The 22,231-nt window shown below is 37.1% G+C and overlaps 1 protein-coding gene across 1 annotated transcript; it reads left to right on the forward strand.

The window, feature by feature from the left end:
• Positions 1–3,170: 3,170 nt before the first annotated feature.
• On the forward strand, positions 3,171–18,578 carry aqp9b (aquaporin 9b). The gene is made up of 6 exons (XM_065267794.1): positions 3,171–3,333; positions 4,005–4,131; positions 12,223–12,360; positions 12,704–12,813; positions 13,391–13,608; positions 17,162–18,578. The coding sequence occupies exons 1-6, from the start codon at positions 3,232–3,234 to the stop codon at positions 17,328–17,330; spliced, it is 864 nt and encodes a 287-aa protein (XP_065123866.1). The 5' UTR covers positions 3,171–3,231; the 3' UTR covers positions 17,331–18,578.
• The last annotated feature ends 3,653 nt before the right edge of the window (positions 18,579–22,231 follow it).

The raw sequence follows: 22,231 nt of genomic DNA on the forward strand, positions 1-22,231 counted from the left end.
TTAAAATATGTTCAGAGAAAATATGATCAAGTGTTTTCCCTAATCACTGAACACAACTTTTAAATATAAAATTTCTATAGTCTGGGGTCGTTTTATAATATATAAACGTACATCATGTTCCGACTGCTTTAGAAATGTAGTTAATTCATTTTACATTTGTATACTAGAACAGCTTTCGTTTTTAAACGAAATCAGTAAAATTTGCATTTTGCAGAAAGGTTTAATTGACTGTTGGCTAAATAAAATACAAAGCATTTTAATGAATAAATAGCCTAGAGTTGTATAACGTTTAACTTGTGTTTGTGTCCATTTGGGTGCTCAATCTGTCACGTGAACGTTAAAGTTTTCTTTGGCAAGGGCCGTTTGCCCTTTGATTCTCACAGATTCTCTTATAACTTGCATGAGCCGTCAGGATGTTATTAAACTATCCACATCAAGCGATCACAGGTTATTTCCTCGTCCTCCCTCCTGGAGCGCCGGGACTCAGTTAACATTTACCTTAGAATATCCAATAAACATTAAGGACATCTTAAAGACCTTTTAACACTCCGAAAGAGTTTGCGGTTTAAAGGATTAGCCAACACAGACATTCACACTTCTGCTGTGTTGCTGGTGAATATAGGGAGGGCCTGCAAAACGCAGGATTGTCGTAAAAACATCTACGATTATGTCTTAGATAAATAAAACAAATAAATTCCCTAACACTTGCACTGAGAGAAATCGTTTTTGAGATTTCTTCTCTTTTATAGCTTGTGCTTCTTTAGATGGGGGTTACAAAATGAAGCACATTCAAATATTTTATTAATACTAAAACTCCATTACATAACATTGTTATGTTCTTATAGCCTTTATATTCATCAGAAAATTGCTGTTGCAAATAAAAATATTTAAATTATCCTAGAAAATGTAGAAACGCATACGGCCTATTCATATATGTGCATGAAACATTCGCCTATGTATACAAATGGATATACAAAATAATTTTTAAAATCATATAACTATATATCGCAGCGTATATCATCATCTACAGGTAACTTGACCGAGTTTTATTAAAATATATTTATAAAAAAAATTTAAAACTTAAAAAAAGTTGCTCTGCCCGCTTGATAGCATGTTATCATGTGTGACATTGTAAAGTGCTGAGAGGCTGTTAAAATGATGAGGGGACGGGGTGTTATAATTTGTTAGAACCCATTGGGGTGCTTTTTCTCCATCAGCACATCCCCCTCCAGCACCCCCCATTTCACAGCACTGACAGTGTCTGCCTCACATCAAAGACGACACCCCCAGTACAAGTGACAGTGATTAATGTAAGCAAAACATACCGCTACCATCCTATCGCTTTTGCTGTTCACAGTCTGCCCTGGGTGCGTGTGAAATGTCATGGGATGGCACCGACATCGCTGTCCCTCACTGGGCCTTTTACCTTTTCAAAGAGCTCCCCCCTGTGGAAAAATACGCACATTGCACGTTCAAGGAAGATCGAGTCGGTAGCTCGTGCACTTTCATTAAATGCACAACGAAAGTTGCTAATACGAAGTCATATTGTCGATTAAACATACATTTCTGTTACTTAAACACTGATAAGGGTGTAAATCATCCGTCTTTACGTTGCTTTTGCTTTAATGTTAATTATTGTTACCTGTCACGTGTGCTATAAGAAGAATAGGCTATTGCGTTGTATATTGGGCTTTATTGACGTATAGCCTATTTAATGTATAATACACTGTCGTTTATTGTGTTTTATAGTATTTAAGTGGGGAGAATGTAACATAGGTAAGTCTAATAACTTGCACTGTTAGGCCTGTACAGGACAGGTGCAGTAACGAATTTGTTCAAAAATGTTAAAAGTAAAAACCTAACTTAACTAAAAACATTATTTAACGATGAATAATGAAATATAGTTTTACAGTCATTCTTTAAAGCATATAAAATCATACGTCATTCAAAACCACTTCAAATTAACATGTTTTAATGATTTGCTCTCAAATAAGTTTAGGGCAAAAGTTTTAAAAAATCATATATTTTAAAACAAATAAGAAAATTAGTATCACTTTTTTGCTGTATTTCAGCATTAGTTAATGTAGAATTATCTAACATTTATTGACTTTTGTATCAAACTAATTTAAAAGTTTGAAAAACTACATTGCCATTGTTAGTTTTGTGTTAGCTAATGCATTTTAACTACAGTAATAAAACCTTACTTTAAAATGTTACAAAAATTATACCAACACTGCAAAAAAATAATTTCCAAGTAAAAATGTTCTTAGTATTTTTGTCTCGTTTTCAGTAAAAATATCAAAAAATTCTTTAAGATGCTTTTTCTTGATGAGCAAAACGACCCAAGAAAATAAGTCTAGTTTTAGACCAAAAATTTTTAAACTTAAGTGATTTTGTGCAGAAAACAAGCAAAAAAACTCTGCCAATGGAGTAAGCAAAAAAATCTTGAACATTTTTCTTAAACATCAAATTCAAGAAAAATTTGTTTACCCAATTGGCAGCTTTTTTTGCTTGTTTTATGCACAAAATCACTTAAATTTGATATTTGTATATCTGTATACACTCTAAAAACAAACGGTGCTATATAGCACCAAAAGTGGTTCTTTGGTCGTAATCATAGAAGAACCATTTTTAGTGCCATATAGCACCGGTGAAGCACCAGTGAAGCACCTGTGTAGAACCATTTAGTGCTATGTAGAACCATATGTGGTGCTATATGGCCTCTATATGGTTCTACACAGGTGCTATATGGCCCTATAAATGGTTCTTCTATGATTACGACCAAAGAACCACTTTTGGTGCTATATAGCACCGTTTGTTTTTAGAGTGTATAGGATTGTATTCATTTTTCTTTTGTTGACAGTAAATCTATTCTAAATCTCATCAATTTTATATAAACTCAATCCAACATTTTATATGCTATTTTTAAACTGCTTAAATAAGTGTTTTCTATTCAATATTTAACGCTGAACCTATTCTAACTTCGCTGTAGCCTTTTCAGTTATTTCTTCAAACCAGATACCACAGAAAAACTGCATTTGTCTCAGAGTAAAGATGCATGCAAGGACGAGGAGGAACCGTCAACATGTCAAGTCAGTGTGCAAAATGTCATCAGAGTAACGGGAGGGGCGGGGAAGGTTAAAGCCTGAGACACTTAACTCCAGCTCAATCAGCTCCTCTCCATCCGTGTGTTTGCTGTACATCAGAGAGATCTCAGCTGTTGGGGAAAATATGGACCTCGACAAGATAAGAAACTTGAGGGAAAAATTTACTGTGAGGAGGGACATCATCAGAGAGTTTTTGGCAGAATTGCTTGGGACATTCGTATTAATAGTAAGTGATCCATCTGTCTCTACAGCACTCACTTTAATGCCGATTAAGTAATGTAAACAGAACAGCAAATCTGTTAAGTTTGTAACTCAGATGACAAGACTCCAAATCTGACCCCATTTTAATCTTTGTAACTCAGATGATAAGACCGATCATTACAAGTTTATGCTATAAAAGCTGCAGGTCAAGTGGTCTAATAGTTTTTTTTTTAACATATTTGGGTAGTTTATATGAACAATCAACCCATTATTCATGTTTTAACGTTAGAATGTTAAATGTTATCAAATGAGGGGAACAGTTGTTGTTGATATTGATTTATTGTGAAAGATGAAAATGCACTTTATGTCAAATACATGTAACCAACAGTTTGTGTAATCACATCATTTTTTAGACTGAATGCATTGCTCTGGTGCCAAATGTTGGCAGTCATAATACCAATCTGTTGCTTATTAATGCCTATATAATAGGATATATATTTAAGACTGTTAAGTCTAAAATGAGGAACCAGTTTTCTCAACAACTTGCACAAAAGAAAATTCTAAAACATTTGTGTCGCTTTGGGGCACCGCCCCATCCATAATGGATTGAGCCGTATTAGTGAGTGCTTTGCATGGGAGCTGTTGTTTTATCTCCCTCTAATTGTCATGATCTGTCTGTCCATTTCCTGTTTGCAGCTTTTTGGTTGTGGTTCAGTGGCCCAGAATGTCCTTAGCAGAGGAGAACAGGGAGAAAATCTGACCGTCCATTTTGGCTTTACTCTAGGCGTAATGCTGGCTGTGTACATGGCAGGAGGCATATCAGGTAAAATACTGGGTAATAGTATAATGTAAAAGTGTAGAACAGCGATTCCCAAACAGGGGTACATGTAACCCAGAGGGTAATTATGTAAGGAATAAGATACAATTGTTATAAACAAATAAATGAGAATATTTATATGTCAGATTTTATAGTAACCAACAGGTTAACACATTTAGTAACTTCAGAAGAAAAAACATCTCTATGTCTACACAAGGATGACGCTTATAACGGAAACATATGCACAGAAAGTTATTTGATGAGTCTGTCACACATACAGTGTATTTTTTAAGACGAATATGAAAACTGTTATTTTCAACCCAGTGTTGGGTCAAAAAGGGACAAGCCCAGCCCCTTGGGTTGTAATTTAACCTATGCTGGGTTGTTTTATATTATTGTTGGATCAAATATAAACATTTCTGGGTTCATTTAACAGCATTTCTTATATTCCATATATTTATATTTCACTTATTTAAGTCATTGATAAACTATAATTCTCCATTTTGTTCCACTATTGTAGGTGTTCATGGTGTTCGTGTTTATTATTATAATTAAAATCTGAATCTGTGTAGGATGTATCCCATAGCAGCCCCCCCCCAAAGCAAATTCATGAAATAAAACAATCATACAATATAGTGCTATTGGTTAGTAGCCTTATTTTTCTGAGGTTTAATTACATAAGATTTATGATAAATTAATGTTTTGTGCAAAATGTCATAAAACTGAACCCCTGGCACCATCTAGTGCTCCTCCCCAGGGGGGCATGTCCCTCAGTTTGATAACCACTGGGTTAAGGGGTGAAAAAACTAGCGAAGTGGAAAAGCTTTTCATGCAGTAATAATAAGCCTCAGACAAATAGATCAAATATGCAACATACTGAGTATCACCCTCCATCTCAAAAAAGAAAGATGCAAGGGTGAATTTGGTTCAGTTCATAATAGAGTTCTGCGTCTTTAAAAAGAGCAAAACATATACAGTGTACAATGTCTCTATTATGTGGGGAAGAGCGGAGGAAATGATGGGTCAATTACATGCTCTGAAACCTTGAAAAAAGCTTAGTGTCAAATGGAGCAGTGTATTGGGCTTGATACACCACATTAGACGCGTATGCCTGGCCTTCATTATGGACATTCCTTAAGGATTATGGTGAAGAGAACCTTTAATTTTAATGTGCTATAATAATGCAGGTGATTTAAAGAATGCTTCCCATCTCTTTAAAATCCCCACTGCAGCAGTGAACACGTATCAAACAAGCATTTCATTTAATATGTCTTAAAAGAAAAGGAGAAGCAACAACAAGTAAAATAGTAAATAAGGGACCATTTCAAATATCATGGAAAAGAGCAAAAACAGCGGTATTAGTGGTAACCGACTACGCACACTGATCCAGTTAGAATATACTCACTAGATTCAGGTGAAAAGACTTTAAAGCTGTTGATAATCTCATTTACCACTGACTAGTAGCTTTAGTCTAGAGACTTCTCAGAAAACAAAGCTCACTGTATCTTACGTCACATGTTTATTTATGTGTCAACAAATTGCTCATTACAGAACTTCAAAAGATTACATTAAATAACATTAAACTTCATAATTTTGGTCATTTTAGAATGAGGGAGGGAGACGTCTTTACACTTGAGACATACGGACACATTTTTGTGACTGAAAAAAGCTGCCACCAGAGCGGATGGTCACACACACAAACATCTACGGGCATAAACTTTCTGTGTGTATCAATAAGTTCCCTAGCTCGTGAATCAGTGGTTGTACCTATGCCCTATATCAGGGGTTCTCAAAGTTTACATTCAAAGGTCCAAATCTGAATTCTCATCATTTTCATAGGTCCGGAAAAACTTTATGTAAATCATTTGTTAATATAACAAATCAACACAAATAGTTTGGGGAAAAAAAGTGTTTTTTGCATTTAAAGTTTTTTTTTCAAACAAACACAAAAAATATGCCAAAAGTAACAAGGTGCAAAATACAGAGCAACCTAATTAGAGAAATGGTACAGTTTGTTCTCCATCAGATGCATAAACCATGGCAAAAAAAGTGTGGTTGGTAGGCAGAGACCCTGACCAAAATTAGGGGTGCACCTATAAATTGGCTGATGATGCTTGCTTTGCTTCTCAATGAATTACGGTGAAATGACGCTACATCCATAAGCCAGGGGGCGCTCTCGGGCAGAAACTTAATATGTGCTGCAGACGAAGAACCAGACACACGCAGCTCCAGGAAATGTCTTAAGGACATATTTATATTGCTGTTCTTCAAACCTTTTCAGGTATTTTATGATAATAAAGAATATGTATAAAGATTATGTATGCCGAGTGTTGCTTTTTCAAATGTACAGTATTGTTCAAAATAATAGCAGTACAATGTGACTAACCAGAATAATCAAGGTTTTTAGTATATTTTTTATTGCTACGTGGCAAACAAGTTACCAGTAGGTTCAGTAGATTCTCAGAAAACAAACAAGACACAGCATTCATGATATGCACGCTCTTAAGGCTGTGCAATTGGGCAATTAGTTGAAAGGGGTGTGTTCAAAAGAATAGCAGTGTCTACCTTTGACTGTACAAACTCAAAACTATTTTGTACAAACATTTTTTTCTGGGATTTAGCAATCCTGTGAATCACTAAACTAATATTTAGTTGTATGACCACAGTTTTTTAAAACTGCTTGACATCTGTGTGGCATGGAGTCAACCAACTTGTGGCACCTCTCAGCTGTTATTCCACTCCATGATTCTTTAACAATTCATTCACATTTCTTGGTTTTGCTTCAGAAGAAGCATTTTTGATATCACCCCACAAGTTCTCAATTGGATTAAGGTCTGGAGATTGGGCTGGCCACTCCATAACATTAATTTTGTTGGTTTGGAACCAAGACTTTGCCCGTTTACTAGTGTGTTTTGGGTCATTGTCTTGTTGAAACAACCATTTCAAGGGCATGTCCTCTTCAGCATAGGGCAACATGACCTCTTCAAGTATTTTAACATATGCAAACTGATCCATGATCCCTGGTATGCGATAAATAGGCCCAACACCATAGTAGGAGAAACATGCCCATATCATGCTCCATGCTTCACTGTCTTCACTGTGTACTGTGGCTTGAATTCAGAGTTTGGGGGTCGTCTCACAAACTGCCTGTGGCCCTTGGACCCAAAAAGAACAATTTTACTCTCACCAGTCCACAAAATGTTCCTCCATTTCTCTTTAGGCCAGTTGATGTGTTCTTTGGCAAATTGTAACCTCTTCTGCACATGCCTTTTTTTTAAAAGAGGGACTTTGCGGGGGATTCTTGAAAATAGATTAGCTTCACACAGACGTCTTCTAACTGTCACAGTACTTACAGGTAACTCCAGACTGTCTTGATCATCCTGGAGGTGATCATTGGCTGAGCCTTTGCCATTCTGGTTATTCTTCTATCCATTTTGATGGTTGTCTTCCGTTTTCTTCCACGTCTCTCTGGTTCTGCTCTCCATTTTAAGGCATTGGAGATCATTTTAGCTGAACAGCCTATCATTTTTTGCACCTCTTTATAGGTTTTCCCCTCTCCAATCAACTTTTTAATCAAAGTACGCTGTTCTTCTGAACAATGTCTTGAACGACCCATTTTCCTCAGCTTTCAAATGCATGTTCAACAAGTGTTGGCTTCATCCTTAAATAGGGGCCACCTGATTCACACCTGTTTCTTCACAAAATTGATGACCTCAGTTATTGAATGCCACACTGCTATTTTTTTGAACACACCCCTTTCAACTAATTCAACTACTTGCCCAATTGCACAGCCTTAAGAGCGTGCGTATCATGAATGCTGGGTCTCATTTGTTTTCTGAGAATCTACTGAACCTACTGGTAACTTGTTTGCCACGTAGCAATAAAAAAATATACTAAAAAACTTGATTATTCTGGTTAGTCACATTGTACTGCTATTATTTTGAACAAGACTGTATGTTTTAAACAACTCAAACCAACAGTGATTTCAGATTGATATAGGACTTACTGATCAAAAGCCGTAGTACATGAAGTAGCTGTGCATAATATCTGGGTGTGATGGCTACAGCGTTAGGACAGAAATACTCTTAAATCTAAAAAGAAAAAAAACTAAACGAATGGTTAACAAGTTTAATATGCATTTGTAAAGTAGCAAATGCACACATTTAATCAATCACAAATTAATGCACTTGTAATATGAAGTGAACGCGGGTCCGGATCAAGTTCCCGTCGGGTCCGGACCGGAGTCCGGACTTTGAGAACCCCTGCCCTATATAATTATAGTTTTATTAACTTTTACCCCAACAATAACAACAAAAAGACACTAAATATGAATAAAAGAAAGGCGCTGCCAATCGATTAAAATATTTAATCTAGATTAATCACACGATTGTCAAGAGTAAGCTTGTGATTATTCGCAAATTAAAACAAATTCAATTTATCTTAATTTTTACTTTTCACAGGTTCCCATTACTTCTCTTTCTTTGCACAGAGCATTTAACTTACACCAGCCTGTGTACTTTTTTGACAGAACCATCAGCGTTATTTTGTATATGAATTTTCTTTTAGAAGACCCTTTTCTTTCTCTATTTCTGTGTGCTGCTGCAAAATTTGTGACATGTGCAGACATATTGAGTCGGAATGAGAACATTTTCAAAAATAAGTTATTTATATTTTAACATTTTCTATTAAAGCAACACCAAAGAGTTTTTTTTACCTTAAAATAACGCTTCCAAAACAGTTTCAGTCGTTCATCAACTCTAAACAGGGTGAACAGCACTTTCACATTCGCTTTGCAGCCCTCTATCGGCCAAAACCGCACTAAAGAAGTTTCCAAACGTCGGGTAGTGGTCCTGTAGTCCGAGTGAATACTACAAAAACTTGCTTTACGGCAGACCTACAATCCAATCAGAGCCAGCTATGCCTCAGTATTTATGACAGTGGGTAATGGACAATTACGCTTCTAACCTGTAGGGGGAGCAAAGAACAAAACTTCAAAACAATGCATGATTTGTTTGAATCTGACAAAACATGACATAACTACACCTGTATGAAGATCATTTCGAGACAAATCCAAGATTTGTTTAAGGTTCAAAAACAAAATTACCGCATCCATAAATTTAAATCACTGGTAAAACTAAACTTTTTTCTTTTATAGTTTGACATTGAGACAGGTCGCTTTTAGATCTACTGTATATTGCAAGAATCTAATATAAATGTTACACATCAGATATTTTTTCTCAACAGTTTGTCAAACATTCACTTAAAAAGTAACTTAGCCCTAAACCAACTTTTTTTAGTTAATGATCTGTAATGATATAAAGTGTTTCAATACTACAATATATGGTGTAAAATCGTCTGATTGCTGCCCTCTTCAGATTGAACGGTGGCTACTGCAGTTGAATTTTCCTATTGGATGTTGGGTCCAAAACATACCTCGTGACGTAAGCAGGTTCAAGCTCGCCACGCCCTTGTTACGATCTCACCACACTTGGTACGAGCTGTAAATCACAACTTCAAAACCACGACTCACGACTCTGAATTGGGAGTACATCGATTTAGTATGAGTTCACGGGTGGGAAGTCATGAGTTTGACTACCGTTCCAGTGCACTTTCAGGGTAGAAGGTTGGAAAAACACGGGTTACAGGCTGCCTGGAACGTGTACTCCCAGTTCTGAGTTGTAAGTCGTGGTTTTGAAGTAAGTTATAAGTTTGTCCCATCAATGGCCCTGTCCCAAATAGCACACTCCGGGCTTGTGGTCCTCCTCAGAGTCCACACTTTGATGACATCATGTAGTCCAGACTTTAGGGACCCTTGATGCGAGTCCACGTGGGTGCACCGGGAGTCGTATTTTGGGACAGACTCGAGTGTCACACCAGAAATAGGTAGAGAAGTTGCCCGTCAGTGTGAACTCCTCCCTTCCATTGTCTGATTGGTCTGATTGCCCTTTCGCAAGGACTTCTGGGTTGGTAAAGTGTGCAAAGCCTGCTGCAGTGCGGGCTTCGCTGAAGACCGCATCAAGGGGGCAAACGAGGCGCTGATTAGCACACTTCAAAGCGTAAAAATGACAGATGGGACACCCTACGGACTCATAGAGGCTGTTTACACTTGGCATTAACATGCGTTTTTGTCGATCGGATCACAAGTGGACGATGTTAATGCCAGGTGTAAACGGTGTTCAAAACGTTTTGAACGCGTCCACTTTCGACCACTTTCAACCACATCCAGAGGTAGTCGAAACCACTTTCGATCGGATCGCTTTGGAGTTGCGGAACGCAAATGTGGTTGAATGTGTTCGAACAGCCACACGCGACCGCCTTCTCTCCGCCCATTTATCTAATCTGAGGTACTAAACACATGTTTTACGTCTTTTTTTGACTTCTGGCGTGAACATATGGTGAACAGCGCTATTTTTAGCCTTTCATTGATACAACTAAAGCGGCTGATCTCCGTAGTTTCGTTTTGAAAGCGTGTGAAAGTTGCGCGATCCTATTTCATCAATTGCGCTGAAAATTCAGAGAAAGCTCTAACATATAAACGTACAAAACACTGTGCAGCATGTATACTTGCTAAACAAGCAGCGGACTCCGACATAATTTTATTTTGCGTCCATATAAACTCATAATTACTCCCGCTCGTGTTTGAATGACAGCAAAGAGACTCGCCCACCGTCTCACGGACCACCCCCTCACAGTATTCAGGACAGATGCGTTCGAAAGTGAACAAAAGAGACAGATTTAAATACCAGGTGTAAACGTAATGTGTCTCTCTCGTCCACTTGTGATCCGATCGATGAAAACACATCTTAATACCAAGTGTAAACAGACCCATAGATTAAGCGAGCATGCGCAATTTAAGGCCACGAGACCGAAAGTCCACATGAAGTGCGCCATTTGGGACAGGCTCTATCTGGGATCTGCCCACTTTTCTTGCATTTTTCAAATATTGCCAGTGGGTGGAGTCAGGCTCTGAGGAGGGGTTTAGTTACGCTTTAAGGTACAACAGATAATATCTGCGTGAATTCTTGTCAAAACAGATCAACTTTTTTTTTAACTAATTCTGTGTATATGTGTATATATTGGGGTCGAGCACTTGTCTGTATATAACTATTTTAACATCAGTCAGGTGTCAAACTGTATCTCTCTTACTAATTATTTTACCATCAAGCAAGTCCTGTACTTTATTTTCTCATTCCTGCATGTTTTAAAACACGAAACCAAAATCTCAGACGCGTAAGTGGATGTGGATGCTTCGTGTATTAGTTAAACAGTTTGCCAACAGTTCACAACCAATGTGCTGAAAAGTAAAACAGTTGGTGGCAAAAAAAGTGTTTTCTTTAAATGCTAACGTGAAAAAAACTGTTCTGTTCTGTTTGTATAGTAAACCCAACAGCCCATGTGACTCTAATACAGTAGTTTGTTGTGACGATGTCTATAGTATTGAACTAATGAGCTTTTCTGAAGCTTTATAGGTGGAAGGCGCATGTAGTACTTCTTATAGAAACACGTGCAGGAAATGCTACTGTTTTCTTTTTCTGGTTTGCTGGCATTAGAGTCGAAGCCGAGTTTAAGGTGGGGTGAAAGATAGCAGAGAGCTCAAAGCAGAGTTATTCCTGAACCTTACATTGATCTCAAAAGACTTAGCCAGATTATGTCAGACCCAATTCCCACTGACTTGCTCAACCATGTTTGTGGGCAGTGTTTATGAGGAACACTGTGGATTAGGCAAAAGGAGAAAGCCTTTATAGTAAATGGATGTGGGTGGACTCTAAAAGTATTTGGCAACATAGTAATCAGGAAAGCATTAAGCCATGAGTGCCAGGTGAATGCCACAATGTCCCTCTGTTGATTTTAATAGATTAATCTAATACAACACAAACCTCAACGTGCTTTTACACAGACCTCAATCGATACTGAATCATGTGTGGAACACTAAAACATAAACCATCTATTTGTCATCCTCAGAAATGTACTATTAAATCCTTTTTAGTTGGTCTCTCTTATTTTTAAATAAATATGACATCAAAGCTGGGTTTAAAAAAAGGAGTATTCACATAATAGTTTAGTCTCTCATCTGTTGTCACATACGTGTCTTTGCAGGAGGACATGTGAACCCAGCGGTGTCTCTGGCTATGGTTGTCTTGGGGAAACTCCCAATAATCAAATTCCCTGTCTATGTGGCAGCCCAATTTGTCGGTGCCTTTCTTGGGTCTTGTGCTGTCTTCATTCTGTACTATGGTAAGTTATTAGGGCACTTCATGTGATTGTTTCCTGGGTCTGGTATGCAGATAACGTTTAGATGTTGATCTGTTTTATTTATTTACCTTATTCAATCTCTAATTACAATACACTTAGGTACTGTACGTACTTGTATTAGATTCTCTCTCTCACTTTGTCTCAAACACGCTCACTCTCATAACCACACACCCTCACATGCATGCACGCGCACACACCCTCACATACACATCACTTAGAGACAAAAAGAATGCTACTAATTAATCAACATTTATAAGATTTGAACGAGATGGCACAATACATTTTCACGGGGCACAATAAAATTTTTGATTGTCTGTCTCCATAGGTGTCTTCGCAGATTTCGGTTATAAAGTGCAGGGTAATAACGCCACAGCGGGTATTTTTGCGTCATACCCACGAAGTGATCTCTCATTGTTTAATGGATTCATTGATCAGGTAAAATTCAATCAGGTCTTTCTTACAAACATCAAATAATCTTACTGGTTTATGAAATGTTTGGTTTTGGCAATGTTTTCTTTACATTTTTCGTCACAGTTGATTAGTCTAAAAATGTCATTATGTTGAAACACTAATTCTTTATAGAAAACACATGTTTGTTAGCTCGTAAAACAAGCTCAAGATATCTACACATGCCTACACATTCCATATCTGCTGCTATATCAGAAGTGAAGGTATAGCATGAAGAGTTCAAATGCAAAAGCCGCTAAACGCCATTTCTGTAAAAAATTTTTAAATGATTATAACCGAATGCTCTCAACACGTTTATCAAATACTTTCCCATCAAATCCGTTCAGAAATATCATTTTGTAGGCAGAATTCATTAAGAGTCTGATAAAAATGCTAATTAACAAGAAATCGTGCAAGACGCATTTAAAGGGTTTTGCATCTGAACTTTTCACATGTACCACTTACAAACCTGACATTTATTTGAGCTTGAGTCACTGTTCACCTGTTTGTACTAACATTATCCATACAGTGAGAATATTTAGCTAATTCCTCTGTATTTACACAGGTGATTGGTACAGGGGCACTGGTCCTCTGCATTCTAGCCATTGTAGACAGGAAGAATATTGGGGCTCCTAAAGGGTTGGAACCACTGATCATTGGCTTGAGCATCATGGCTATCGCAGTGTCCATGTCATTTAACTGTGGCTATCCCATCAACCCTGCCAGAGATTTTGGACCGAGGCTCTTCACCGCTATTGCAGGATGGGGACTAGAGGTGTTCAGGTATGGAAAACTCGCACTGCATCCACATTGTATCCGATTGGGGGTCCAATCTAGCCTGGTCCAACCAGACTCTCGTACATTCATTTCATTTGTACAGAGAGTCTGGCCACGCTCCATTGCAAAGCGTTACTTCCGTTAAGGAGGGTCCTCTGTTGAAGTTTAAAACTATTGGATCTGCCCAGAGTCACTCAGGATCTGCCAAAGCCAATCGCTAACGTGTGGTCGTGACGTATATCATGCACCGAAACCGGACGGAAACAACAAGTCAGAATAATCAGACAAACAAAACTTAGCAAACCTGGTTCTTGCTCTGGCTTTAACTTCTGTATATTCGGCAGTTTTGCAACAACGGACCGAATAGCTTTTCTCACGTCTTTCTCCGCTGCCATTTCTGAACTCAAACTGACGCACGACCTCAACGTCATCGTTCTTAGCCACCCCCATCTGTTCGCTGATTGGTCCTGCAGATTTTTGCAGGAGAAAACGAAACTCTATAGAGCCATCCCAGGCGTACTGCTGAAGCGAAATGAAAATTAAGCGGAAGCACGTAGGAGGGCGGAGCCAGGCTAGGTCCAATCAGGAAAGATGCAAAAGCCTAACATTACTGTTCTGATTTTGTTCTTCCAAAAAATTTGACACGCTATTCTTTTATGTTGCTGAATGATCTCAGCTTCAGCGCGGATAGCTACAAGCTCCCTGATAACTGCTTCTGTCCAGTTTGAAGACATTTCTCATCGTGAATGTTAATCTGCCTTAATGTTAATATCCCTTGTTTTAAAGAGCTAAACCATAACTTCATGTTGCAATGACACGCAAGTCCAAGTCCTCTGCATCTTGTTCACACACAATGCTTTCCGTGTATCTTACGGCAATGTTACTAGGTCCTCTTTCCCGGAGCGATCCAAAAACATTTACAGGACGTGTTTGTGTTCACACAAAAGCCTGTCTGACCATTTTAAGGATATTTTCTGGGACCAAAGTGATGTGAGGTTTTGGTTTTCTCTGTGGCTGTGCACAATACCATTACAGAACTAGAAGCATCAATGTGCCCAAGAGGGTCAGCCAGTATGCACAAAACAAAGGCAGGATACCAACCAATGTAACTCCATATACCTTAAGTGCAAATGGCCTTTTCCCATTGTTCTGACAGAGCAAATGAATTTTTCAATGCACTTTTTTATCTCCTGCATACTGAAGTCATTTTAAAAATGTATGTGAGACAATCTTAGTTTTCCTCGCATAAATATTTATCTAGGTCAGTAGAGAAATTCAGCCACCACTGAAGAGTCAGATTTTGTGCGTGAAAAAGTAAAGAGTAATAAAGGTTTAGCTAAAGATCATCACCCTACATTTGCTATACTAGGATTGTATGTTTTATCTCTAGATTATGAAGAAATTCACAAATTTATGCTGTGGAAACTCATTGGTTCCCCTGTCTAATCCAATTTCGAATTACTGATCATATAGGATATATTACATTATTCTACACATTATGTAATCCCACAATGTAAAATATCTGACCACAAACCCATGAGGGTAAAAAAAATTTAAACATTAAAAATTTTAACATTCCAATGATTTTTGCCATTGAAGAAGAATCGACAAATTTTGACCCGTACATTGCATTGCTAACTATTGCTACAAATGAATAGTTTGGTTTTATATACCAAGAAAGTGACAAGATGAAAGCCACTATTTTCTGTTACAATTTTCACATAGCATCTTTAGTTTATAATAACATTAAAAATTCAAATCCTTTGATTTTCAAAGATTTATTATAAAATTATAACTTATCAAGTACACCACAAATATATTTGAAATGAAATGTTACATTTCAAACAATTAATTTGTTTGTTTTTGTTCTAATAATATATCAGAACAAGGTAATTCACTTACACTTGGCCACAGGTACCTATCTAATGGTGCTACACTTCTGCAAGAGGGTGCCAGAACAACAACAATTACCCATAATACACTGCAGCATCATCAGCCAATGAGATGCCAGTCTGTATTGGTTTTATTAATCTGTTAATTTTACACAACACTGTTATGTTGGCTGAACAAATAATTTTTAACTAAAGCTGACAAGACACACCTTTTTGTTGAATAAACTCAATTAAATTAAGTTCACGTTGTTAAATTAATTTTTTAAGTAATCACAATATGAATGGATTAAGTAAAACTGGCAAAGGCGAAAGTTCATTTTTTTAGTGTAATATACAACAGTTCTACTTCAAATCTGACAAACTTTTTTTGCAGATTATTAACGCAAGTTGACATAAATAATCTTTAAATATTAAAAAGGTTAAATAGCAGATACATTAAGTATATTTTTTAAGTAATCTTTGTCAACATGTTTGGAATGCAGGATTAAGGACAGAGACCACTTACAGTACTTTCTCAGTGGCCTATAAAAGGATCAAGAGACTAAGGGATTGAGGGAGGGAAAGAGTGATGCAGACAGGACAGGAAGATGTGGAGTGACCAACTAAGCACAGATTATAATGAACGCATTAGCCGGTGTAGAGTGAATCAACCCGTCTACGAAATATCACCAACTAGGTCTAATCTACTGGTACATTATCAATCATATATTTAACAGGAGTGTTGGAAAAAGTTACTTTTAAAAGTAATGCATTACAATATTAAGTTACTCCCCAAAAATATAACTTTTTATTGAAAGTAATACTTACATTACTTTTAAGTTACTTTTTACTTTTTCTTACTTAGCTAAGGCTTGATCTCTTTCAGGCCTTGCAGATATTTTTTATGACTGAGTAGTTCTGCATTCAGAAATTGCATATTTCCTTCACAAAAATGTCAAGCTCTGGTCTGCCATCTCCGTTTCTGACTCAATCTGTTCCTGCTCAGGCACGCATGCATAGACTGCGTAATTCTACATGACTATGTTCAGTTTAATTCAGTAATTTTTTAAAATCAAATTAACTAAACTGAAAAGTAACTTGCATTACTTTTTAAAAAAAGTAACTCAAATATTAAAGCAACACTATGTAGTTTTCATGTAAAAATGACTTACAGCTCCCCCATGTGGTTGAAAACGCAACAGTGCCTGGTATCAGACACTCTTCTGCAGGCAGGGGGAGGGGCGGGGCTTTGTGCTCTACCCTCCATCGCCACTTTTAGAGTGTGCTGGTAGCCGCTAGGAGGCTGCTCAGGTTGCAGCAACAGTACAAATTGTCCAGTTAAAAGTTGTTCTATTACTGAAATAATTTTAGAGACATTATTTAAAGGTAAAAAAACTACATAGTGTTGCTTTAATGTGTACATGTATAAAGTAATGCATCACTTTACTTGTTACTTCAGAAAAGTAATATTATTACGTAATGCATGTTACTTGTAATGCGTTACCCCCAACACTGTTTAACAGTAATGGGTGTGTAATCTATATTCACATGTGATATCATGATATCAGCTTTTCAAATGCCACTATATACTGCAACAATATGTAATTCAAATTCATAATTTAAAAGTGAGGAAATTCTTAAAATCGAAATCTTATCCAACCTTGATGTGTTTTAACGTGTGTCCTCAGTGCTGGAGGCGGCTGGTGGTGGGTTCCAGTTGTTGGGCCTATGGTGGGCGGTGTGGTCGGGGCTTTGATCTACTTTCTGATGATTGAGCTGCATCACCCTGAGACAGAGAAGAACTTTGAGGATGACAGCAGTTATAAAGATAAATACGAAATGAACACTGAAAACTAATGAGAGAGAAAAGTCGAGTATCCTGCTATTGACCTCGAGCATGAAGCTGTTATTTGTTGCACACTTTTTTTTCTGTCTTTTCCTCCAGACATCTTTGACTCTGTCATGGATCAAAGAGCAGAACTGTGTGCTGTGTCTATGTTTTACTTTTTACTTGTCTATAAAACCAATATCAGGCAGCTATGAAAAATATCACATTACTATATAATACTTTACAAATGTACAATTTAAATTTTTTTGTTTGATAGAGAGGCACAACAATTAGAATTTGGTTAGAAAAATATTGAATACCAGAATATGGATAGCACATTCATTACAGAAGGTGTAGAAAACGTATGAATTAAACATGTAGAGCCATAAACATTTTCTGTGATAGAGTTACCGGTAGTCAGGACTCTTTTCATTTTAGCTCATGGAAAATATCTACTGCTTTCCTAAAGCAGATATAGAATACTATATAGGGATGCACAAAAATGTCGGCATTGAAAATGGCATTATTGATGCATAACACTCATTTCTTATCCAATACATCAAATGTGCATAAAATTGAAGTGATGATAATCCAGCTAATGACAAAACTGGTTGGCAAGCAAATCTAAAAGCTTGTGGGATGTTCTTTTACTGCAATTTAGGAGACTTTCATCACCTTTGACAGTAGGTGCTTAAGAGGAGGGTTTTATATCCCTGGGTTAATTTCATGGATTCAACTGTTTTCTCAGGTATTCCATTTTTGTTAAGACACAGGCGATTTGGTAGGTTATATATTTTAGGTGCAGGAGCTATAGCACTAGATAAGGGTCTTTCTTTCTTACAATTTTCTACTCTTTTTGTCTTTTCATGTGCAATAGATGAATGCATGGGCAATCAACTGCATGCACAACTGCTAAGGTAACAAGCATGAGATAAAATGACAAAAGTGAAAATGCAAGCTAAAAACACCTGCCATACACTATTGCTTCTAAGCAGAAATATACGTGTATTTACCCTAGAGTATCTAAAAAAGGTATATGAAATGTGTCGGGTTGGTCAAGTTATGATGTTATAGTTGGAATTGTTTAACCTGTTGCATTTGTTTTAATATTTGTCAATTTTTAGCACTTAAAATTATTATATTTGTATGTGTTATTTGTACAATTCAAAGATTTTTTTAATTAGAAATGTATTTTTTATCTCAGTCATTTCAATTGATGTTACCTCTTTCAAAACTTTTTTATTATTATTTACATTCTCATAACTGAAATATTTCTTGATTTATTCTTTTATGTATTTAAAACATTGTAAATTATATTGCAATGCTAATGTAGACATAAAATAAAATAAAAACTCAATGGGGTTGTGACGTGTTTTTTTATTATTATGTTGGCTTGACAAAGCCAACATACTGTTCTTCGATCTAAGCTTATTATTATTATTATTATTATTATGTTGGCTTGACAAAGCCAACATACTGTTCTTCGATCTAAGCTTATTATTATTATTATTATTATTCTTCTGGTCCACACTTTTTCTCACAGTAACTCCTCCTAGAGCTTTCAAGCTACACCCACAAAACTTTACAAAACTTTTAAGACTGGTACGTAGATTGGTGCTATGACTTTTCTAACTGATGGGACCTACCGAATTCCTAAACGGGGCGCTCAAACACCCCAAATTTTCCATTGACTTAACATTGCGACAAACTTTGACGGGTCATAGCTGCAAGCGAGAAATTTTTAGAAACTTGTGGGTTACCACATTTGAAGAGGCTGGCAGGCTCTGTAAGAACATACATCACATTGGGGTGTAAGTTTCACCCTTGGGGTGTAAGGGGCACCCAAATTTCCCCATTGACTTATAATGGGGCAGGGAACATGCCCATATAAGGGAATAAAAGCGTCCCAGATGGAATATCTTCACTTTAGAGTGTCGTAGAGACATGGGGGTGGGCTCAATTTAGTCAGGCATCCAATCAGTCTCTCAGGATCGCCCCATAACTATTAAGCCACGCCCCTAGCAACCATTTTTGGGCACCCTAGCAACATATCCCATAGACTGCCATTATAAAATGCCCAGATGGATATCTTTGCAGCACAGTGTCACAGAGACATGGGGGTGGGCTCATTTTGCTCAGGCATCCAATCAGTCTCGGAGGATTCTTATTGAGGTATTAAGCCACGCCCCTAGCAACCAAATATGAGCACCCTAGCAACATAATAAACAAAGCCTTATATCTCTGGATCCGAACATCATAGAGACATGGGGGTTGGGTCTTTTGGTCATGTTAGCCTTATGCTAGCTCCATGCTAAGTCATACTAGCTTCATGCTAGTTTCGTGCTAGCTTTATGCTAATTTCATAATAAATCTTGCTAACTTCATGCTAATCATGTTAGCATCATGCTAGCTTCATACTAATTCATGTTAGCATCATGCTAACTTCATGCTAATTCATGTTAGCATCGTGCTAGCTTCATGCTAATTCATGTTAGCATCGTGCTAGCTTCATGCTAATTCATGTTAGCATCGTGCTAGCTTCATGCTAATTCATGTTAGCATCGTGCTAGCTTCATGCTAATTCATGTTAGCATCGTGCTAGCTTCATGCTAATTCATGTTAGCATCGTGCTAGCTTCATGCTAATTCATGTTAGCATCGTGCTAGCTTCATGCTAATTCATGTTAACTTCGTGCTAGCTTCATGCTAATTCATGTTAGCATCGTGCTAGCTTCATGCTAATTCATGTTAGCATCGTGCTAGCTTCATGCTAATTCATGTTAGCTTAATGCTAATCATGCTAGCATCATGCTAGCTTCATGCCAATTCATGTTAGCATCATGCTAGCTTCATGCTAATTCATGTTAGCATCATGCTAGCTTCATGCTTATTCATGTTAGCATCATGCTAGCTTCATGCTTATTCATGTTAGCATCATGCTAGCTTCATGCTAATTCATGTTAACATCATACTAGCTTCATGCTAATTCATGTTAGCATCATGCTAGCTTCATGCTAATTCATGTTAGCATCATGCTAGCTTCATGTTAATTCATGTTAGCATCATGATAGCTTCATGCTAATTCATGTTAGCATCATGTTAGCTTCATGCTAATTCATGTTAGCATCATGCTAGCTTCATGCTAATTCATGTTAGCATCATGCTAGCTTCATGCTAATTCATGTTAGCATCATGCTAGCTTCATGCTAATTCATGTTAGCTTCATGCTAATTCAAGTTAGCATCATGCTAGCTTCATGCTAATTAATGTTAGCATCATGCTAGCTTCATGTTAATTCATGTTAGCATCATGCTAGCTTCATGCTAATTCATGTTAGCATCATGTTAGCTTCATGCTAATTCATGTTAGCTTCATGCTAGCTTCATGCTAATTCATGTTAGCGTCGTGCTAGCTTCATGCTAATTCATGTTAGCATTGTGCTAGCTTCATGCTAATTCATGTTAGCGTCGTGCTAGCTTCATGCTAATTCATGTTAGCATCGTGCTAGCTTCATGCTAATTCATGTTAGCATCGTGCTAGCTTCATGCTAATTCATGTTAGCATCGTGCTAGCTTCATGCTAATTCATGTTAGCATCGTGCTAGCTTCATGCTAATTCATGTTAGCGTCGTGCTAGCTTCATGCTAATTCATGTTAGCATCGTGCTAGCTTCATGCTAATTCATGTTAGCATCGTGCTAGCTTCATGCTAATTCATGTTAGCATCGTGCTAGCTTCATGCTAATTCATGTTAGCATCGTGCTAGCTTCATGCTAATTCATGTTAGCATCGTGCTAGCTTCATGCTAATTCATGTTAACTTCGTGCTAGCTTCATGCTAATTCATGTTAGCATCGTGCTAGCTTCATGCTAATTCATGTTAGCATCGTGCTAGCTTCATGCTAATTCATGTTAGCTTAATGCTAATCATGCTAGCATCATGCTAGCTTCATGCCAATTCATGTTAGCATCATGCTAGCTTCATGCTAATTCATGTTAGCATCATGCTAGCTTCATGCTTATTCATGTTAGCATCATGCTAGCTTCATGCTTATTCATGTTAGCATCATGCTAGCTTCATGCTAATTCATGTTAACATCATACTAGCTTCATGCTAATTCATGTTAGCATCATGCTAGCTTCATGCTAATTCATGTTAGCATCATGCTAGCTTCATGTTAATTCATGTTAGCATCATGATAGCTTCATGCTAATTCATGTTAGCATCATGTTAGCTTCATGCTAATTCATGTTAGCATCATGCTAGCTTCATGCTAATTCATGTTAGCATCATGCTAGCTTCATGCTAATTCATGTTAGCATCATGCTAGCTTCATGCTAATTCATGTTAGCTTCATGCTAATTCAAGTTAGCATCATGCTAGCTTCATGCTAATTAATGTTAGCATCATGCTAGCTTCATGTTAATTCATGTTAGCATCATGCTAGCTTCATGCTAATTCATGTTAGCATCATGTTAGCTTCATGCTAATTCATGTTAGCTTCATGCTAATTCATGTTAGCATCATGCTAGCTTCATGCTAATTCATGTTAGCTTCATGCTAATTCATGTTAGCATCATGTTAGCTTCATGCTAATTCATGTTAGCATCATACTAGCTTCATGCTAATTCATGTTAACATCATGCTAGCTTCATGCAAATTTATGTTAACATCATGCTAACTTAGTGCTAAACATGCTAACATGGTAACTTTTGGTATCATGTTTACGGAAAGTTATATTACTAAACTAAACTTGTTTTAAATTTCTCTCAATCTGTTTTAAACGTTCAGGCTAGGCTTTGTCAAGCCAACATAAAGTTTGTCTTCAAACTTTTCTATCTAGTTATTATTATTATTATTATTCTTCTGGTACAAACTTTTTCTCACAGTAACTCCTCCTAGAGCTTTCAAGCTACACCCACAAAACTTTACA

The sequence above is a fragment of the Paramisgurnus dabryanus genome, chromosome 2, assembly GCF_030506205.2.
Source record: "Paramisgurnus dabryanus chromosome 2, PD_genome_1.1, whole genome shotgun sequence".
NCBI lineage: Eukaryota > Metazoa > Chordata > Actinopteri > Cypriniformes > Cobitidae > Paramisgurnus > Paramisgurnus dabryanus.

Bases quoted from the DNA above. Each gene is read 5' to 3' on its own strand.
- aqp9b (XM_065267794.1), top strand. From the start codon at position 3,232: ATGGACCTCGACAAGATAAGAAACTTGAGGGAAAAATTTACTGTGAGG. The intron at 4,132-12,222 runs GTAAAATACTGG...GTGTCTTTGCAG, and splicing joins CATGGCAGGAGGCATATCAG to GAGGACATGTGAACCCAGCG. The intron at 12,814-13,390 runs GTAAAATTCAAT...GTATTTACACAG, and splicing joins TTAATGGATTCATTGATCAG to GTGATTGGTACAGGGGCACT.